The 18,321-nt window shown below is 40.3% G+C and overlaps 1 protein-coding gene across 2 annotated transcripts in view; it reads left to right on the top strand.

The window, feature by feature from the left end:
- The window catches only part of znf839 (zinc finger protein 839), a 56,569-nt gene that overhangs the window by 13,067 nt on the left and 25,181 nt on the right, over window positions 1-18,321 (top strand). The window contains exons 3-5 of one of the 2 annotated variants that reach the window (XM_041214414.1): window positions 3,833-3,961; window positions 8,339-8,431; window positions 11,197-11,352. In XM_041214414.1, coding sequence (XP_041070348.1) covers window positions 3,833-3,961; window positions 8,339-8,431; window positions 11,197-11,352 — 378 coding nt within the window. The remainder of the gene's footprint in view (window positions 1-3,832; window positions 3,962-8,338; window positions 8,432-11,196; window positions 11,353-18,321) is intronic. The other variant, XM_041214416.1, reaches the window with a different exon arrangement.

Here is an 18,321-nt window from a genome sequence, read left to right as displayed (position 1 = left end):
TTCAAGATTTGCGAATGATGCAAAACTTGGAAGCATCATGAACTGTGAGGAGAACAGTATAGAACATCAAAAGGACATAGACAAGTTGGTGGAATGGGTGGACAAGTGGCGTATTAAGTTCAATATGGATATATGTAAAGTGATTCATTTTGGTAGGAAGAACATGGAGAGACAATGTAAGATAAAAGGTATTACTCTAAAGGTTGGGGAGGACCATAGGGACCTGGGTGTATATGTGCGTAAATCATTGAAGGTGGCAGGACAGTTTGAGAGTGTGGCTTGTAAAGCTTATAATATTCTAAGCTTTATTAATGGAGGCCTAAAGTGCAAGGTCAATGAGGTTATGTTGAACTTGTATAGGACACAGTTCAGCCTCATCTGGTGTATTGTGTCCAGTTCTGAGTGCCACACTTCAGGAAGATGTAAAGGCATTGGGGAGAGTAAAGAAAAGGTTCACAAGAATGGTTGCAGGGATGAGGAACTTCAGTTACGAAGATAGATTGGAGAAGTTGGGGCTATTTTCCTTGGGGAAGAGAAGGCTGAGAGGAAGTTTGATAGAGGTGTTAAAAATCATGAGGTGTCTTGACAGTAAAAACGGTTCACACTTGTGAAAGAATTGAGAACAAGTGGGTACAGATTTAAGGTAATTAGCAGAAGAAACAAAGAGAAACTTTTTCACGCAGTGAAAGGTCAAGATCTGGAATGCATTGCCTGAGACTAGTGGACGCAGGTTCAACTGAGGCATTCAAGAGGGAATTCTGTTGTTATCTGAAAAGGAAGAATGCATGCAGGGTTACGAAGAAAAGGCGGGAGAGTGTCATTTAGTGAATTGCCCACTCGGAGAGCTGGTGCAGACACGATAAGCTGAAAGGGTGCCACCTGCGCTGTAACAAATCTGTGATTCCGTAATCTGGGTTGCAAACGACATCCTCTGTGATGGTGGTGCATTTGTCCTCTGCAGCCTCTCAGTAGCCTTTTATGATGTCAACTGCCTGTCATCTGTGTCCAACTTAGTGTGACTACTTTTGCTTGTTTCAGTTCTTATTTATATGATCATAGCTAGGGTTTCTCTGCCAGCGACCTTCTTTCCACCAAAGGATATATTCTTGGCTCCTTCCTCCTGCTGCTCCTTGGCTACACCATTCATGGGCATTGGGTCAACAATGCTAACAAAATTAGTTTTATCTCTCCTCCATTGTCTTACATCTAGTCTTGAGGAGCCATATTTCCTAACTGAATGCAGTGTTATGACCACAGCAGATGTTAATTTCTGAGCGAACCAAATCCCAGAGGGAAACTTGGCTTATGGGCATACCTTTTTATTGTATTCTGAAAACACAAAGAAAACTTATTGATATCAGCAGCAAGGAGTCCAGTAACACTTCTAGGATTTTAAAATTTAAAAGTAAAAGTTTTTTTAACAAGAAGAAAAGAAAACTTAAGCATACAAGATTATGGTTGCACAGTTAAAATTAGTCTTACAACGCATTCCCCAAAAGACTCCCTACTTGGTCAGACTCGCAAGTAAACACCTTCCAGGCAACACTCCCTTATGGATGTTTAACTATAAAAATCCAGTAATATTACCCAAGGCAAACTCTGTAGCTTCAATAAAGACATACCACATGACCCCTTAAACTCTCTCCTACTCTGCTGTGGAAATCCAAAACTTCAGAACAAGACTGCTTTTTGCAGCCCAAGACTTTTCTGGCTTGACTGGATGGCTAATTCAAACTGTATCTTCTCCCAGCCTAGAACTGTTTCAAGGAGATCTTCCTCACACAGTCAATAGTGCACGGCTGCAGCCAACAGCTGCCAACCATCTTAAGCTTTCCAGAGTAACTCTAAAATACCCTTTTCCCCCTTCCATCTTGGGTTCCATTGTTCTCACACCCCTTTGAAACTCAAATCCTTCCAAATATAAAATCTTTCATGCTTCTATTTTGTCTCCACTTTCAGGTCACTAAAATGTAATATACCCTCTTCTGCTTCCCTATGGAACTCCTGCAAGGTGCAGACATGTTTCTCGACTTCCTCTGACTTCCCTTTGATATTCAAACGAACTCTCAACCTATCTAAAAATGCAAATGTTAGATCCAGCCAATTCACTTGTATCTGAAACCTAATGCCTCTATCCTTTCATGTTTTAAACTTCCCAGACAATCTGTCGTCTTTCCCTAGCTTAATTAGATCATTTACACACCCACATGCGCACACACAGCCTTCTTCGCAGAATAACACAAAATTTCCCAAAAATATTTTTTAAAAATTCATTCTCACAGTAGTAAGGCTGAAACAGTTGTATTCAACCCTACCACAAATTCCATACTCTTGCCATTGATTCCATGTATCCTGCCCACTGTCTTAGAATTAAACTAGATTGTTCCAACCTCAATACTCTATATTCTCTCTACCACAGAGACTACCTACTTCCGCTTTGTAACATGGCCTGCTTCCACAGTGCCTCAACCACCTTCTGTTGAAATGCTCATCCATACCATTGTCACTTCCACATTCAACTGTTTCATTGTTCTTCTGGCTGTGCTCCCAATCTCTATATTTTGTGAACTTTAGCTGATCCAAAATGCTGCTGCCTGTTTCTATCCTGCAACAGGAGTTGCCCGGCCAACACCTATATGTGTGCTGAACTATGTTGGTTCCCTGACATCTCAAGCTTGAAGCACTGATCTTTGTTTTAAAATCATTTAATAGGTTTGCCTGGCTGAATTATCTGTTCTTCTACATTCCCCTCCAGCCTTCACTGGCACCAATATTGCTATTCAAATTTAGTTGTTGTACACAGCTGTTCTTTTTTAGCATGTGGTCCCTTTACATTTTCTTGGGTGGTACAAGGCCTGCACTACTTTCAGGCTAGTGCAAAGCCATGCAGTTTAGCAGGAACTGTGCTTTTAGCCTTATTCTCTGTAATCCATTCCCTCTTGTCCTTTTAGACCTTCGTTAAAATTTTAAAATTTATCTCTTTGTCATCTATCCTAATAATTTTTTCTTCACTTTGATCTTTTTTCCTCTTTGTACTTCTATGAAACACCTTGGACTATTATTTTCTGCATTAAGAGTGGCATATAAATGCAAGTTGTTTTTGGATATTTATATATATTGATGTGAAAGCCTGACCAAGAAATTTTCAAATCCAAAACAAAACTGACATTGTGATTGGTTTGCATTCAATATACAAAACTTAATTTCTTCCTTTGCCTGTATTTACTTTTTTTTGTGCCAGCTCAAATGTTACTTTATATATGCATAAATATAACTAAAATATGTGCAGTGACAACTTCAAATATATAATGAGCTCACTGTGCAGTTTATATCCACTTTTGTTTTATCTACTGTTATAGTTTTATTTTGACATGTCAATTTTATGATTTGGCTGTAATGTTCTTCCGTGCCGCACTATATTTTTGAGTGTAATTTTCCATGTATGTATGATTTAATTCAAAGATTGGTTATTGAATATTGAATTCCACAGTTTTATGAGAAGGATTGAATGTTTATAGGTATGAACATTATGCAGGTTACTCTGATTGATTGGAGCAAATTCTATATTTGGTGTCTTTGCGTGTATTCTGTTTTGGAGTTTGGACTGATTGACGAACATAAACATTTTCAACTTGATTATTTACTGACCCAAATATAGCACTTAATTGGCAAACCATTTCATTATTCATCTCTATACTTTTATCTTTTTGCCTTTTTTACCCTATAACAGTACAAGTTTTATTCTGAATTAGGTTTTAGCCATGCCCAAACTGGAAAATTACCTTGAGTTCCCCAAAATAAAGTAAAATATACAAGTTTATTTTTCTTATAGACAGAAAAAGTTTCAGTAGCACGACATTTTCCTGGACGCCGGCGAACCGTAAGACGTGGTCGACCTCCAAAACACCACAACAACACCTATCAAGAGCAAGTCCTGAAAAAGAAAGCAAGACTAAAAGAGGTATTTGGTTTTGGTACATGAGGCTAGGATAAATTTAGGTGCAGACTTTAAAACTAGATTGGACCTAAAATTTACTCGGTACATTTCAAAATGATGTGTTAAAATATTTAAATATAATGCACATTTTTCTTTAAATGCTTCTAATGATTTTTGTTTATTCTTTCAAGGGATGTGGGTGCTGCTGGCTAGGCCAGCATTTATTGTCCATCCCTAATTGCCCTTGAGGAGGTGGTGCTCAGCTGCCTTCTGGAATTGCTGCAGTCCATGTGATATAGGTACCTCCACAGTGCTGTTAGGGAGGGACTTCCAGGATTTTGACCTAGTGACAGTGAAGGAAAGGCGATATAGTTCCAAGTCAGGATGGTGTGTGGCTTGGAGGGGAACTTGCAGATGGTGGTGTTCCTATGCATCTGCTGCCCTTGACCTTCTGGGTGGTAGAGGTTGCAGGTTTGGAACGTGCTGTTGAAGAAATTGTATTATACGTAAAGTTGCTTACTGTATTATCACTTCCACTCCAAACATATGGAACATAGTCTAGAGTTGAAGAGTGGGGAAGTGAGAGAAGAGAGCAAACAGAGGAACAGAAGAATGGAGTTAGGGGAGCTGTGGGAGAAAAGGAGGGGAGGGAGAGAGGTGGATGGATGAAGAGGGGAGACAAAAGAGTTGGGGAAAGAAGGAACAGGAAGGAAAAGGTGAACGGTGAGAGGAGGAAGGCAGAAAGGGAAGATAGGAAGGGTGATGTGGAGTAAGTAGTGGGAAGAGGGAAAGGGGGAGAGATGATGATGAGGGGCATTGGAGATTGGGGTGGGGTGGACCAAGTCTGAGCTGGGTTGTGATGGGTGGAGGAACTAGGGGGCAGATGGGTCTGAGCTTTAACTTTGACTCTGTGGGGTGGTTGATGGACTCCTACATGTGTCTCACTAAGGGAGGGTACGTTCAGTTAGAAAGGGAGTGAAGGGGAGAGAAAAAGGGTGATGGAGAGACAAGACAAGGAGAGTTCACTTAAGTTTGAAATTTGCTTCAGCTGATGTGGGACAGTAAGAGTGGGAGGGGTGGGAGTGCAGCATCTAATTCCTTCAGGCATGTTTCCTGATTGCCTAAACTTTAATGATGTGCCTATAATTTAGCGAACAAAGTAAGTCTTAGGGAGTGTCTTAAAGGAGAAAGAGTAAGGTAGAGAGATTTGGGGAGGAAATTTCTGAACTAGCAACCTAAAAGCACGGTCACCACTGCTGGAATGATTAAAGCAAGGAATGCCAAGAGGCCAGAATTGGAAGAGCACATATCCCTAGGCATGTAGGGTGGACTAGGTTAGAGATGGGGAGGGGTGAGCCATGGAGGTTTTGAAAGTAAGAATTTAAAAAATAGGGCATTGCTGGATGGGGAACCAACGTGGGTAAGGGAGCACAGGCTAATGTTAATGGTTAATGGGACTTGGTGCAAGTTAGGATGCAGAGAACAGTTTTTTGGATGAGCTGAAGTTTAGAGGGTGGAAGATGGGAGACCAGTCAGGACAGCATTGAAATAATCAAGTCTACAGCTAGCAAATGCACGGATGAGGATTGAGAGTTTTGGCAGCAGATGAGCTGCATTCCTCCTTGCCAATGGCCTGCTTTCTGTCAGGACCATCCTGCTTCCTTTGCAATTGGTAATATAGAATGCAAGTTTGTGAGCATTTGTTTTTTACTTTTTGTAAAATTTAAGTTTTGCTGGTCAATGCTGTGGATTCTTTGAGGTAGTGCTTCATTCCTTTGTCCAGATATGGCAATACCATCAAATTATTTTACAAGGCTGTGTTCAACTTCTGTGTTCCTTCTTGCTCCTATTGACTTTTTCAATCCTAAAATGCTCTTCATACTTTTTAGTGTTCCTTGGTTTTCTAATGACATTTCCATTTTTTTCCCAATTTGGTTCCAAAGGTGAAATTCCAATCTTTCCCTTGGCTAACCTGTCACCCAACAATAGATTATGTAAGAAATATTTACCAAGCTAATTATAGGTGCAATACCGTTGCAATGTTAAGACCGCTTGGCAGTTTAAGGGACAATTAAGAGTTTTATTAATAAAGTATAATAGTGTTACAGGAATTGTCATTTACTGGAAGTGTGTGCTGGAAGTAAGATTTCTAATATGTTAATAGATTATTTCTTGACAGTTTTTACCCCCATTGCCCCAAAATTTTTGTTTTGACATCTTATCTGGAGTAAAAGGAAGGCTGATGAGACTAATGAAGTTTTGAGGAAAGGACGTACAGAAGGACTTTTGAAGATGATCACCAAGAGATAACTACAATTCTTTGGGCATGTACTTGGGAAAGAGAAACTAGAACATCTGATAATGACTGGTAAAATTGAGGGTAGCAGAGCATGAGGGAGACGAGGGAGAAGTTCAAGAAGCAGGACAGTATAGGATTTGAGAACAACACCAAGGTGTTGACTACTATCAAGAAGTGTGAAAGTTGGGGAGCTGTAATTGTGGACATTGTGAATCATGGCACCTGAAGGCGAAGATACTACTTTGATTCTGGGTGTAGGGGGGTGAAGATACCAGTTTTGATTCTTGCAGAATGATAAACAGCTTGTATGAATTTGGGCCATTTGAATTTCAGCGATTACCTTCACTGTTGCAAGCTTTTGTAGAGCTAACCATCTGCAGCATCAAAATCCTGTGTCCGTATTTTCATTTATAATAGCACTTAATATTTTATATATAATTAACATGACAAAGCATATTTATAAAAATAATTACATAGAATATATAGCTCAAAAACAGGCCATTCATCTAACCAGTCTGTGTCAGCGTTTATCCTTCACTTGAGCCATCTCTCATCCTTGTTTATGTAGCTTCCCCTTAAATGTATCTCCACTATTCACCTCAACTAACCCCTGTTTAAGAGCATTCCACATTCTTCCCGTAGCCCTGCAAAACTTTTCTCTCTCACTGATTATCCAATTCTCCTTGAAGGTTTCGATTGAATCTGCCTCCATCATTCTCTCAGGAAGGGCATTCCAGATCCTAACCACTCGTTGCATAAAGATATTTCTGCTCATGTCACTGTTGCTTCTTTTGCCAATCACCTTAAATTAGTGTTCTCTGGTTCTTGATCCTTCTGCCAAGGGGAACAATTTCTCCCTATCTACTCTGTCCAGATCATTCATCAGTTTGAACACCTCTTGTCAACTCTCCTTTTAATTTTCTCTTCTCTCAGGAGAAGCTTCTCTATCTATCCATGTAACTGAAGTCCCTCACCCATGAAAACATTCTGAGTCTTTTCTGCACCCTCCAGTGCCTTCAACATCTTTCCTAAAGTGTGGTGCCCAGAACTGGACACAATAGTCCACTTGAGGCTGAACCAGTATTTTATGCCGGTTTATCATTACTTCCTTGCTTTTGTACTCTTGTGCCTCTATATATAAAGCCCAGGATCCCACTTACTTTAACTGCTTTATCAATCTGCCCTACCACCTTCAATGATTCGTGCACATATACCCTGAAGTCTCTCTGCTTTTGTGCCCCCTTTAGAATACCAAATTACCTTGTCTTGTTCTTCCTAAGAAAATGAATCACACTTTTCTGCATTAAAGTTCATCAGTCACTTGTATGCCGATCCTAACAGCCTACCTATATCCTCTTGATGTCTATCCTTCTCACAATTTGCAATACTTCCAAGTTTTTTTATCATCTACAAAGTTTGAAATTGTCCTGTATACCCAAGTCTGGATAATTAATATATATCAAGGAAAACAGGGGTCTTAACACCTATCCCTGGGGACTCCAATAAATACCTTCCTTCAATCTGAAAAACAACTGTCCATCACTAGTCTCTGCTGAAAAAATTTCAAATCCATGCTTCGTTTATTGCTTGAGCTCTAACTTTGCTGACAAGTCTGTTATGTGGCACTTTATCAACACGTTTGTTCTCATTGAAGTAGCCAATTACATTTTGACTCCAAACCCATCTGATTTTCTTTTTAAAGAGTAGTCTTTTCATTTTGGTGCTGTGGAGCTGATCTGTTGAAATTGCAACATTTGTTCAAAAGCTTGTTACGGCTTTTAAGGCCAAAATAGTTTGAGTGGGTCAACGACTTTTTAATATTCAAAGCAAAAAGGGCATTAAAGATCTGATGAAAGGTCATCGGCCTGAAAAGTTAACTCTTGTTTTTCTATCCACAGATGCTGACAGACCTACTGAGTATTTGCAGCATTTTCTGCTTTTATTTCAGATCATGAAATCTCAACCTGCATTAGTAAATTTGACTGCAGGATATTAATATTTTAGCTAAATTATAGTAATGTGCTAATCACAGTTTCTTAATTTCAGGATACTGAATATCATGCCTTCTGACAGCACAGTAATTAAAATTATGTTTTATCTAGCTCCTAAAACAGTGTGATGATGAGGAACTGATGGAATTGGCTCTCCCCAGGCTGACAAAAGTCATTACTCTCTGGGAATTTCTGTTGATGAAGGTAAGCCATATTATCTTTGAAGTAAGTGTGTGGGTAGTTGTGTTTTGAACATTAATACAGGATAAATAATTTTCACATAACTACGCAATGAATATTCAAGTCCAGTTCCTAATATCTGCAAAAACAAAATAACCAGAATATGCTTTAGATATAAAGCCCAAAATACACTCTGTTGAATTTCTCAGAACACTCGATTGTTGCAGACTGCAGACATCTGCACAGGTTGTTTCTCCAATATAATTGATACAGGCTGTTTTGTACACTTTATTGCTGACTTATAATTTATTCAAAATTCTCTTACACCAATGTAAGAAGAACTATATCCATCGATAATCTGACAGAAAATTTAAGCAAATTTGTTCACAATGCAAACACATTTACAGATATTTTCTTTTCGTGTACTCATTTATGTCATTGTTGAAGTGCATGATGATGCTTTTACAATAGGCGAAGTATTCTGAAGCCATTTAGAAATTATTAGCCCAGGTTTGTGGTTGGTGGCAAAGCACGGCTGCTCGCCACTGACTTAGAAGAAAGTTGCCCACAAAGTTCTAGCAATATCTAGCTTTTTGCTTTCCTGACAACAGTTTAAATTTGGTGCCAAGTCAAGGGGATGTCTTGGCGTGTAGCAGCAGTGATATTGACAAGTAAGTAATCAGCCGATCACATTGAAGTATTCAGAGACAGCAGACCAGGAAGTTAAAAGCACTTAAAATCCTTCACTTTTAATTTCAATTTTCAGGTAGCAAAATAAATGATTGACTAAATTAAGATGGGAGTTAAAATAAAGATTTTTTTTAAAAAATAATAACTTTTTATCATTATGGGGAAATTTGACATTCCAAATATATAAAATTAGCTTTTAGGGCCAGTGAAGCTGTTTAGCAATAATTCTGAAGTTAGTACACTGTTAAGATCCCAGTTACTCTTCATTCAACAAGGTATGTCTTTTTTTGAATATTTTTATAGTGGCACTTAGTGTAAAAAATAAATGGAAGTTTTCAACAATTCACTACTTTAGAGGTTTACACGCAAAGACCTCAACAGCATACCGTTGGAAAAATGTAGAATTAGACAGCAACTTTGGAATTCCGCATTACCTTGTGCGTGAGCTGTCGATTTCAGTGGAATAATGATGTCAAACGTTGTCAGTTTTGCCGTCATTATGACCACAGTTTTGCAGTTGATTATTTTATTAATCAACTTTATGAATACAGTAACATGCAAAGCATTGGAAACTTTTAACAGATACATTATACTGTTTGAGAGAATAACATATTTCCTAGTTGTTGAATCTACTTGCTAAATTTGAAGGTCAGAAGGTTTTCCTGGTTGCTTAAAGATGCATTCCTTCCTGGCTCCACTAGAAATAGACAAACTAAATACTGCATGATATTGCAGACTTACCAGGCTCTGGAGGACCCGAAACAAAGATCTACTTTTTATTTAAAAATTTCAAGTGTGCATGTGTGTATGTGTGCATGTAACCTCCCTCAATTCGCAAAGTTATTCATAAATCCACCATTTTGCAAGTCTTTCCAACCCCTATCGCAAACTGGAAATAATGGTGACCGAAACAGAATCCTCGATGAGAATTGTTAGCAGTACGTCAGCTGTGATGGTTTCATGAATGCTGCCACCCTGTGGTGTTGTACTCAAAATGGTGGACCTAGTAATTAAGGTGAGGAGTTCTGACTTTTTTTTCCTAACTGCTTCTCTCGCCTCCCCCTTCAAAAAAAATTCTGCTAAAAGCAGAGGAATAATGTGTGCAGCCTGTCTGTAATTCCAGTATATCACCTACCTTTTGGTTAAAAGATAAACAAATTTCCTTTTACTTGGCTTTGGGTACAAACCTATCGACAGCCAAAAATTGTCTGGGCTGATTGTTAATTTTTGAATTGCTTAAATTTCCTTTCCTGTAGGTGAATTTTTCCCATCCTAATGGCCCCTGTAGGTGCAAACCACTCTGTTACGTGATTGTCCTATGGCACTTCTTTTATCCTCCTACCACCACCCCTTCAACACAAGTTTCTGAGCAGAAACATTTTAATATTGTGACAAGCTTGTGTTCACAGGCTTTAATGGCTTCTGAATGATACACACAGAAACCTTCACATGCCTTTGGGTAGATGGAAACAAAAGCTAGGAATACATAAGAGATCAGCTATCATCTATAAAAAGAGAAGGCAAAGTAATGCTTTAGGTGTGACTTATTTGCCCTGATGAATGGTTAAAATCAAAACATTAACTAGTCTTTTCTCTTCCCAGATACGGATTGATCTGAGTTTCCTACATTTGCAGCTTTTTGCCTCTTTTATTTGAAATTTTTTTTTGGATCGGACCAGAGAAATGTTTATGAGCGTGGCTTGCATTTCTAGTTACAAGTATAGTTGGTGCCACAGTAACAGCAGCTGAATTATATGCTTAATGGTGTTTGTATCTAGGTGCCCGTTATGAAGGAATGCTCCTTTAAGGTTTTCAAACAAATCCCAAGGGTTTGTTTTAGTAATGAAAAGACTTTGTGGATTGAGAAGAAACTGTGCTATAAATGGAGAAGTCTGGTCTGTTATGAAATTAGCATACATAAAATTCTAACTTGACCAATAACTTTGAAATGCTATTATGTTTTACAATAGTTGCAGTTACTCTTTTACATTGTATGTTAGAAAAATTCTACAGTTGGATCTTTAGATACTCAAGTCATATAAGCAAAAGGTTTTATTCTGCAATAGAGTGGATTTTCATGTTTAGTGCTGAATTCCTAGGTAGAAAAAGGACGACCTGCCCGACCAGAATTTCCAGATGTGTATAAAGAATTTGAGATGCTGCATAAACATGTGAAGAAAATGGCTGATGAGCACTTGAGTAGTACCATTCGGATGATAAATCCTCAACAGCCCTTACAGATCTCTTGTCTACAGGTAAATGCTTTTATGTTTTTGTTTATAGACTGTAAAACATTAAAATACAGATTTATTTCTTAAAATTGCTCCCACCAATTATGCCATTGTCCATTTTATGCATGAAGATATTTAAGGGTCATCAAATATACAAAGGAATAATTAATTTGGGTCCTAGTCTCTCCTGCTAATGGAAACATCTTCTCCGTGTCCACTCTATCCAGGCCTTTCAGTATTCTGTAAGTTTCAATCGGATCCCTCCTCATCCTTCTAAACTCCATCGAGTATAGACCCAGAGTCCTCAAACATTCCTCATATGTCATTCCTGGGATCATTCTCGTGAACCTCCTCTGGACCTTCTCCAGGGCCAGCACATCTTTCCTGAGATAAGGGCCCCAAAATTGCTCACAATATTCTAAATGTGGTCTGACCAGAGCCTCATAAAGCTTCAGCAGCATATCCCTGGTTTTATATTCAAGTCCTCTCGAAATAAATGCCAACATTACATTTGCCTTCCTAACTACTGACTCAACCTGAAAGTTAACCTTAAGAGAATCCTGGACTAGGACTCCCAAGTCCCTTTGCACTCCAGATTTCTGAATTCTCTCCCCATTTAGAAAATAGTCTATGCCTCTATTCTTCCTACCAAAGTGCATGACCTCACACTTCCCCACGTCGTATTCCATCTGCCACTTCTTTGCCCTTTCTCCTAACCTGTCCAAATCCTTCTGCAGCCTCCCCACCTCCTCAATACTACCTGTCCCTCCACCTATCTTTGTATCATCTGCAAACTTAGCCAGGATGCCCTCAGTTCCTTCATCTAGATCATTAATGTATAAAGTGAAAAGTTGTGGTCCCAACACTGACCCCTGCGGAACTCCACTAGTCACCGGCTGCAATCCTGAGAAGGACCCCCTTATCCCCACTCTCTGCCTCCTGCCAGACAGCCAATCTTCTATCCATGCTAGTACCTTGCCTCTAACACCATGGGCTCTTATCTTACTAAGTAGCCTCCTGTGTGGCACCTTGTCAAAGGCCTTCTGGAAGTCCAAGTAGATGACATCCATTGGCTCTCCTTTGTCTAACCTACTCGTTACCTCCTCAAAGAATTCTAACAGATTTGTCAGGCATGGCCTCCCCTTGATGAAACCATGCTGACTTTGCCCGATTTTACCATTCTGAAAGTATTCTGAAATCTCATCCTTAATAATGGACTCTAAAATCTTACCAACGACCGAGGTCAGGTTAATCGGCCTGTAATTTCCCGTCTTTTGCCTCACTCCCTTCTTAAACAGGGGGGTTACATTAGCGATTTTCCAGTCCACTGGGACCCTCCCTGACTCCAGTGATTCCTGAAAGATCACCACTAACGCCTCCACTATCTCTTCAGCTATCTCCTTCAGAGCTCTGGGGTATAATCCATTCTGATCCAGGAGATTTATCCACCTTCAGACCTTTCAGTTTTCCTTGCACCTTCTCCTTGGTAATGGCCACTATACTCACCTCTGCCTCCCGACTCTCTTGAACTTTGGGGATGTCACTCGTGTCTTCCACCGTGAAGACTGATGCAAAGTACATATTCAGTTTCTCCGCCGTTTCTTTGTTCCCCACTATTACTTCTCCAGCATCATTTTCCAGCGGCCCAACGTCCACTTTTGCCTCTCCCTTACCCTTTACATATCTAAAAAAACTCTTGCAATCTTCTTTTATATTACTGGCTAGTTTACCCTCATATTTAATCTTGTCCCTCCTTTTTTTAGTTGTCCTCTGTTGGTCTTTGTAGGCTTCCCAATCCCCTGGTTTCCCGCTGCTCTTCGCCACATTGTATGCTTTCTCTTTAGCTTTTATGCTGTCCCTGACTTCCTTGTCAGGCATGGTTGCCTCGTCCTCCTTTTAGTATGCTTCTTTTTCCTAGGGATGAATTTTTGCTGTGTCTCCCAAATTACTCCCAGAAACTCCTGCCATTGCTGTTCCACTGTCTTTCCTGCTAGGCTCATCTCCCAGTCAATTCTGGCCAGCTCCTCCCTCATGCCTCTGTAGTTGCCTTTATTCAACTGTAATACCGTTACATCTGATTCCAGCTTTTTCCTCTCAAATTGCAGGGTAAATTCTATTATATTATGGTCACTTCCTCCTAAGGGTTCCTTCATCTTAAGCTCCCTTATCAAATCTGCCTCATTATACATCACTAAATCTAGAGTTGCCTGTTCCCTAGTGGGCTCCACCACAAGCTGCTCCAAAAAGCCAGCTCGTAGACATTCCACAAATTCCTGTTCTTGGGATCCACTATCAACCTGATTTTCCCAGTCTACTTGCATATTGAAATCCCCCATGATCATTGTAACCTTGCCTTTCTTACACCTTTTCTATCTCCTGGTGTATCTTGTGTCCCACATCCTGACTACTGTTCAGAGGCCTGTACATAGCTCCCATTATGGTTTTTTTTTACCTTTGCGCTTCCTCAGCTCTACCCACACAGATTCTACATCATCTGACCCTACATAATTTCTTGCTATTGATTTAATTTCGTTTCTTACTAGGAAAGCAACCCCACCTCCTCTGCCAACCTACCTATCTTTTCGATAGGATGTATATCCTTGGATATTTAGCTCCCAGTCCTGATCCCCTCGCAGCCATGTCTCCATAATGCCCACCACATCATACCTGCCAATTTCAATCTGCGCCACAAGCTCATTTACCTTATTTCGTATACTGCGTGCATTCAGATACAACACCTTCAGTCCTGTATTTCCTGTCCCCTTTCTCATTGTCGTCCCTTTATCCGATGTGCTTGAAGTTAGATTCCTAGCCCTTTCCAAACACTCTGTCCTATTTTGTGTTCTGGAGACTTTAATAGCCTCTCCTGGGCTCTCCTTTCTTTTCAGTTTTTTCATAATTTTCCATGAAGTTGAATCCCCCCCCGCCAACACGCTAACCTGCTGTTTTGTTTCCCATTAGTCATACTTCTTGGAGTTTTACCCTTCCCTCCCCCCCGCACTTTCTAGTTTAAAGTCCTGTTGACCACTGTATTTACCCTTTTCGCTGGAACATTGGTCCCAGATCGGTTCAGGTGGAGACCATCCCAACGGTACAGATCCCTCCTGTTCCAATACTGATGCCAGTGCCCCACGAAATGGAACCCCTCTTTCCCGCACCACACCTTCAGCTACGTGTTTACTTCCCTTATTCACGCGTCCCTATGCCAATTTGCACGTGGCTTGGGTAGTAATCCGGAGATTATAACCCTTGAGTTGCCTTTTATTGGTAGCTACTTATACCTGTTTTGCTGATGAATGTTTTGACATTGGGTAAGCACTGGTAGCTGACATTGTTTACATGTTCCTATGTTATTAGAGCAAGCATGACGTTTTCCAACAGTTCAAATATGCAAGCAATCATTTTAAGGGGATTTGCACTAAGCTGAAGTTTGCACTTGAATGTCAAGATAAAGCATGGCTTAAATGAGAGCAGAGCATCTTGATAATTGTTCTAACAAGAGAACCATTATGTCTCTTTCAGGGTCACTTAAGCCACTTTAAAGCCACATTTTGGACCAAATATAAATGAATTTCTTTATCTGTTAGATATCTGTTAAATTGCACTTGGAACTATCCTTGTTCTTTAAACACTTTGGAGTGTTTTATTAAGTTAAAGTTGTCATAAAATTACAATTATTGGTGTTCTGAAACACCAATGTTTCAGAACATAATTACTTGGTTCTTTCTTCCAAAGAGGATTTGCTTTTGGGTTTATCTGTGCATTTGTTTTTTTAATTATTTTACCATCTTCTCTTGAAAGGAGTGAATTATAGTTCCATGAGTGTTTGTGCACTTTTGTCCCCCAATCTTGGCAGTCTAGTTAGTTGCTCAGTTCTTTAAACAAAGACTTGCATTTATATATTTCTTGCCATCCTAAGGCGCTTCACAGGAGCATTATCAAATAAAATTTGACATCAAACTGCATGAGATATTATGGCCAGTGACTAAAAGCTTGGTTAAAGAGGTATGTTTTAAGGAACATCTTACAGGAGCGCAGGAGGTCAGAGAGGCAGAAAAGTTTAGGAAAAGGATTCCAGAGATTAGGGTTTAGGCAGCTGATGGTATGACCACCAATGGTAGATTAAAATTGGGATATGCAAGATGCCAGATTTGAAGAAGTGTAGAGATATCAATGGAGGGGGAAGTGGTGTAGCTTGTGGGGAAAGGGAGGGGTGATGCCTTGGAGGGATTTGAAAAGGTGGAAGAGAATTTTAAAGTAGTAACATTGCCTGACTGGGAGCCAGTGAAGGTCAGCGAGTACAGAAGTGATGGGTGAACAGCACTTGTGCATTAGGAGACGGGCAGCAGAATTTTGGATGAGTGATTGAGGGTGGAAGATGGGAGACTGGCCAGAATAGCTATAGAATAGTTAAGTTTAGAAGTAACAAAGACTGATCACCATCTCACATTTAGTCTGTTATTCACTCTTTTTTTCTATGTGGAATCAATTCTGTCACTTTCCAAGAATACTTAGTTATACGACACACACATGCCTTGCCTGTTGCGTTCTTCTCATTGCAACATGTTCTGTTAGTGAACTACTATTTGGAATTCCAATTTTGGCCACTTTTCTCCCATCTGATGCAAAGCATGTATTGACATCATTAAGTATGGTAGCAGGCAGGAAAATATCAGGCTTGAGAGTCTTTGGAACTCTCTTCCTCAAAAGGCAGTGGAAGCAGAGTCCTTGAATATTTTTAAGGCAGAGCTAGATAGATTTTAGATAAGCAAGGGAATGAAAGGTTATCAGGGTAGCTGGGAACATGGAATTGAGGTTACAATTAGATCAGCCATGATCTTATTGAATGGTGAAGCAGGCTTGAGGGACTGAGAGGATTACTCCTCATCATTCGTATGTTGTCCAAAAGCATATAGAGTTTGGCTTTATTGAAGACCAGCTTTCTGCACCATCCAGAGGTATAGGGCGCTCTCCTTGTTCAGTCATCCTTTATAGGTCCTATGATGGATGCCATCTCCTGCAGATTGATTTCTATATGTCAACAGTTTATTTTTTTTAGCCTCTTTAACATAAAACACCCTAAGGCCCTTCACATGAGTGTATTGAGCAAAATTGGACACCAAAGTCCCATCAATTGATACTAGGGCAGATGGCCAGAAACTCAAAGAAGTAAGTTTGAAGGAACATCTTTAAGGAAGAAATAGAGGTAGAGAATCCAAGAGGTTTAAGGAGGGAATTCCAGAGCTTATGGCCTGGACAGCTCAAGGCAGTGCCATGAATGGGGAAGCAATTAAAATCATGAATGCTTAAGAGGTCAAAGTTAGATGAGTGTAGATAACTCAGGGTTGTGGAACTGGATGAGCTTACAGAGATGGAGGAATGAGGCCAGAGGGATTTGAAAACGAGGATGGGTACTTTACAATCAAGACATGGCTTGACTTGGAGCCAATTTAGGCCAGTAAGCACAGGGATGATAGGTGAATGGGATTTAGTGCAAGTAAGGACATGGGAAGCAGAGTTTTGAATTAGCTCAAATTTACAGAGGGTAGAATGAGGGAGGCTTGCTAGGAGTGTGTTGGAATGGTCAAGACTAGAGGTGATAAAGGCATTAATGAGGGTTTCACCAGCAGATGAGCAGAGACAGGGACAAAGTTGGGCAATGATATGGAGGTGGAGATGGTACAAATATGAGGACAGAAGCTCATCTCTGGGTCAAATATGACACCAAGGCAGCAGACAGTCTGGTTTAGTCTTGAACAATTGCCAGGCAGAGGAATGGAGTCGGTAGCCAGGAAACGGAGCATGGAGAGTGGACCAAAGACACCGGCTTCAGCCTTCCAAACATTTAATTGAAAATTGCTGCTCCTCCAGTACTGAACGCAGGATAAGCAGTCTGATAATTTAGCAACAGTTGGAGGAGTTGAGAGAGGTGGGTGTGAGGTTGAGTCAGGTGACGACAGCATACATCTGAAAACATGAGGTTAGTTTTCACATAATGTTGCTGAGGGGCAACATATAGGTGAGAAACAGGATGGTGTCAAGAATAGATCCTTGGGGGTCACTGGAAGTAACAATGTGGGAGAAGGAATAGAAGCCATTGAAAGTAATACCATGGCTACAATTAGATAGTAAGAATGTAACTAGGTGAGTACAGTCCAACCCAGTTGGATGACAATGAAGAGACTTTTGAGGAGGTCATTGTGGTTAACCATGTGAAAGGCTGCAGAGAGGTTGAGAAGGACAAGGAGGGGGATCGTTGCAGAGGATGTCATTTTTGACTTTGAGAGCTGTTTTGGTACTGTGGTAGGGGCAGAAACCTGATTGGACGGTTTCAGATTTTGAGATACGGGAAAGGTGGACATAAATTTGGGGAGGTGACAACATGTTCCAGGACTTTGGAGGGGAAGAGGAGGTTGGAGATGGGGCAGTGGTCTGCAAGAACCTTGAGGTCTTGTGTTGGTTCTTTTCTCAGAGGAAGGGTGATGACGGCAGATTTAAAGGAGAGAGGGCAGCGTCTGAAGAGAGCAGAGCATTAATAAGATCAGCTAACATGGGTACAAAAGCAAAATACTGCAGATGCCGGAAATCTGAAATAAAAAGAAAAAGCTGGAAATACTCAGGTCTGGCAGCATCTATAGAGTGAGAAACAAAATTAATGTTTCAGGTCTGTGACCTTTCATCAAAACAGAAAAAGGTCTCGGATTAGTGGAATTAGGGTTGAGAGATCAGGATGTGGGTCTCGTGGACAAGATGAGCTTGGAGAGGACATGAAGGGAAATAAGAGAGAAACTAGAGAACGGTGCAAGTTCAGGGCTAGGGCAGGGGCACTTTTGAATAAGCCAGTCTGTATGGGGTAGTGGAAGGGAAGGAAGGCGCAGAGATGGCTAATCAGATGGTCTCGAAGTGACAATGAAGTCTGTGAGTTCTTGCACTTATTATTGGAGGTGAGTGAAGGAGACGGGAGAAGATTTCAAGATGATGGTTTGCAGTAGG

Source organism: Carcharodon carcharias, chromosome 20 (genome assembly GCF_017639515.1).
Source record: "Carcharodon carcharias isolate sCarCar2 chromosome 20, sCarCar2.pri, whole genome shotgun sequence".
Taxonomy (NCBI): Eukaryota; Metazoa; Chordata; class Chondrichthyes; order Lamniformes; family Lamnidae; genus Carcharodon; species Carcharodon carcharias.
The sequence above is the reverse complement of the archived record's forward strand: the minus strand, read 5'-3'. Positions and strand labels throughout refer to the sequence as shown.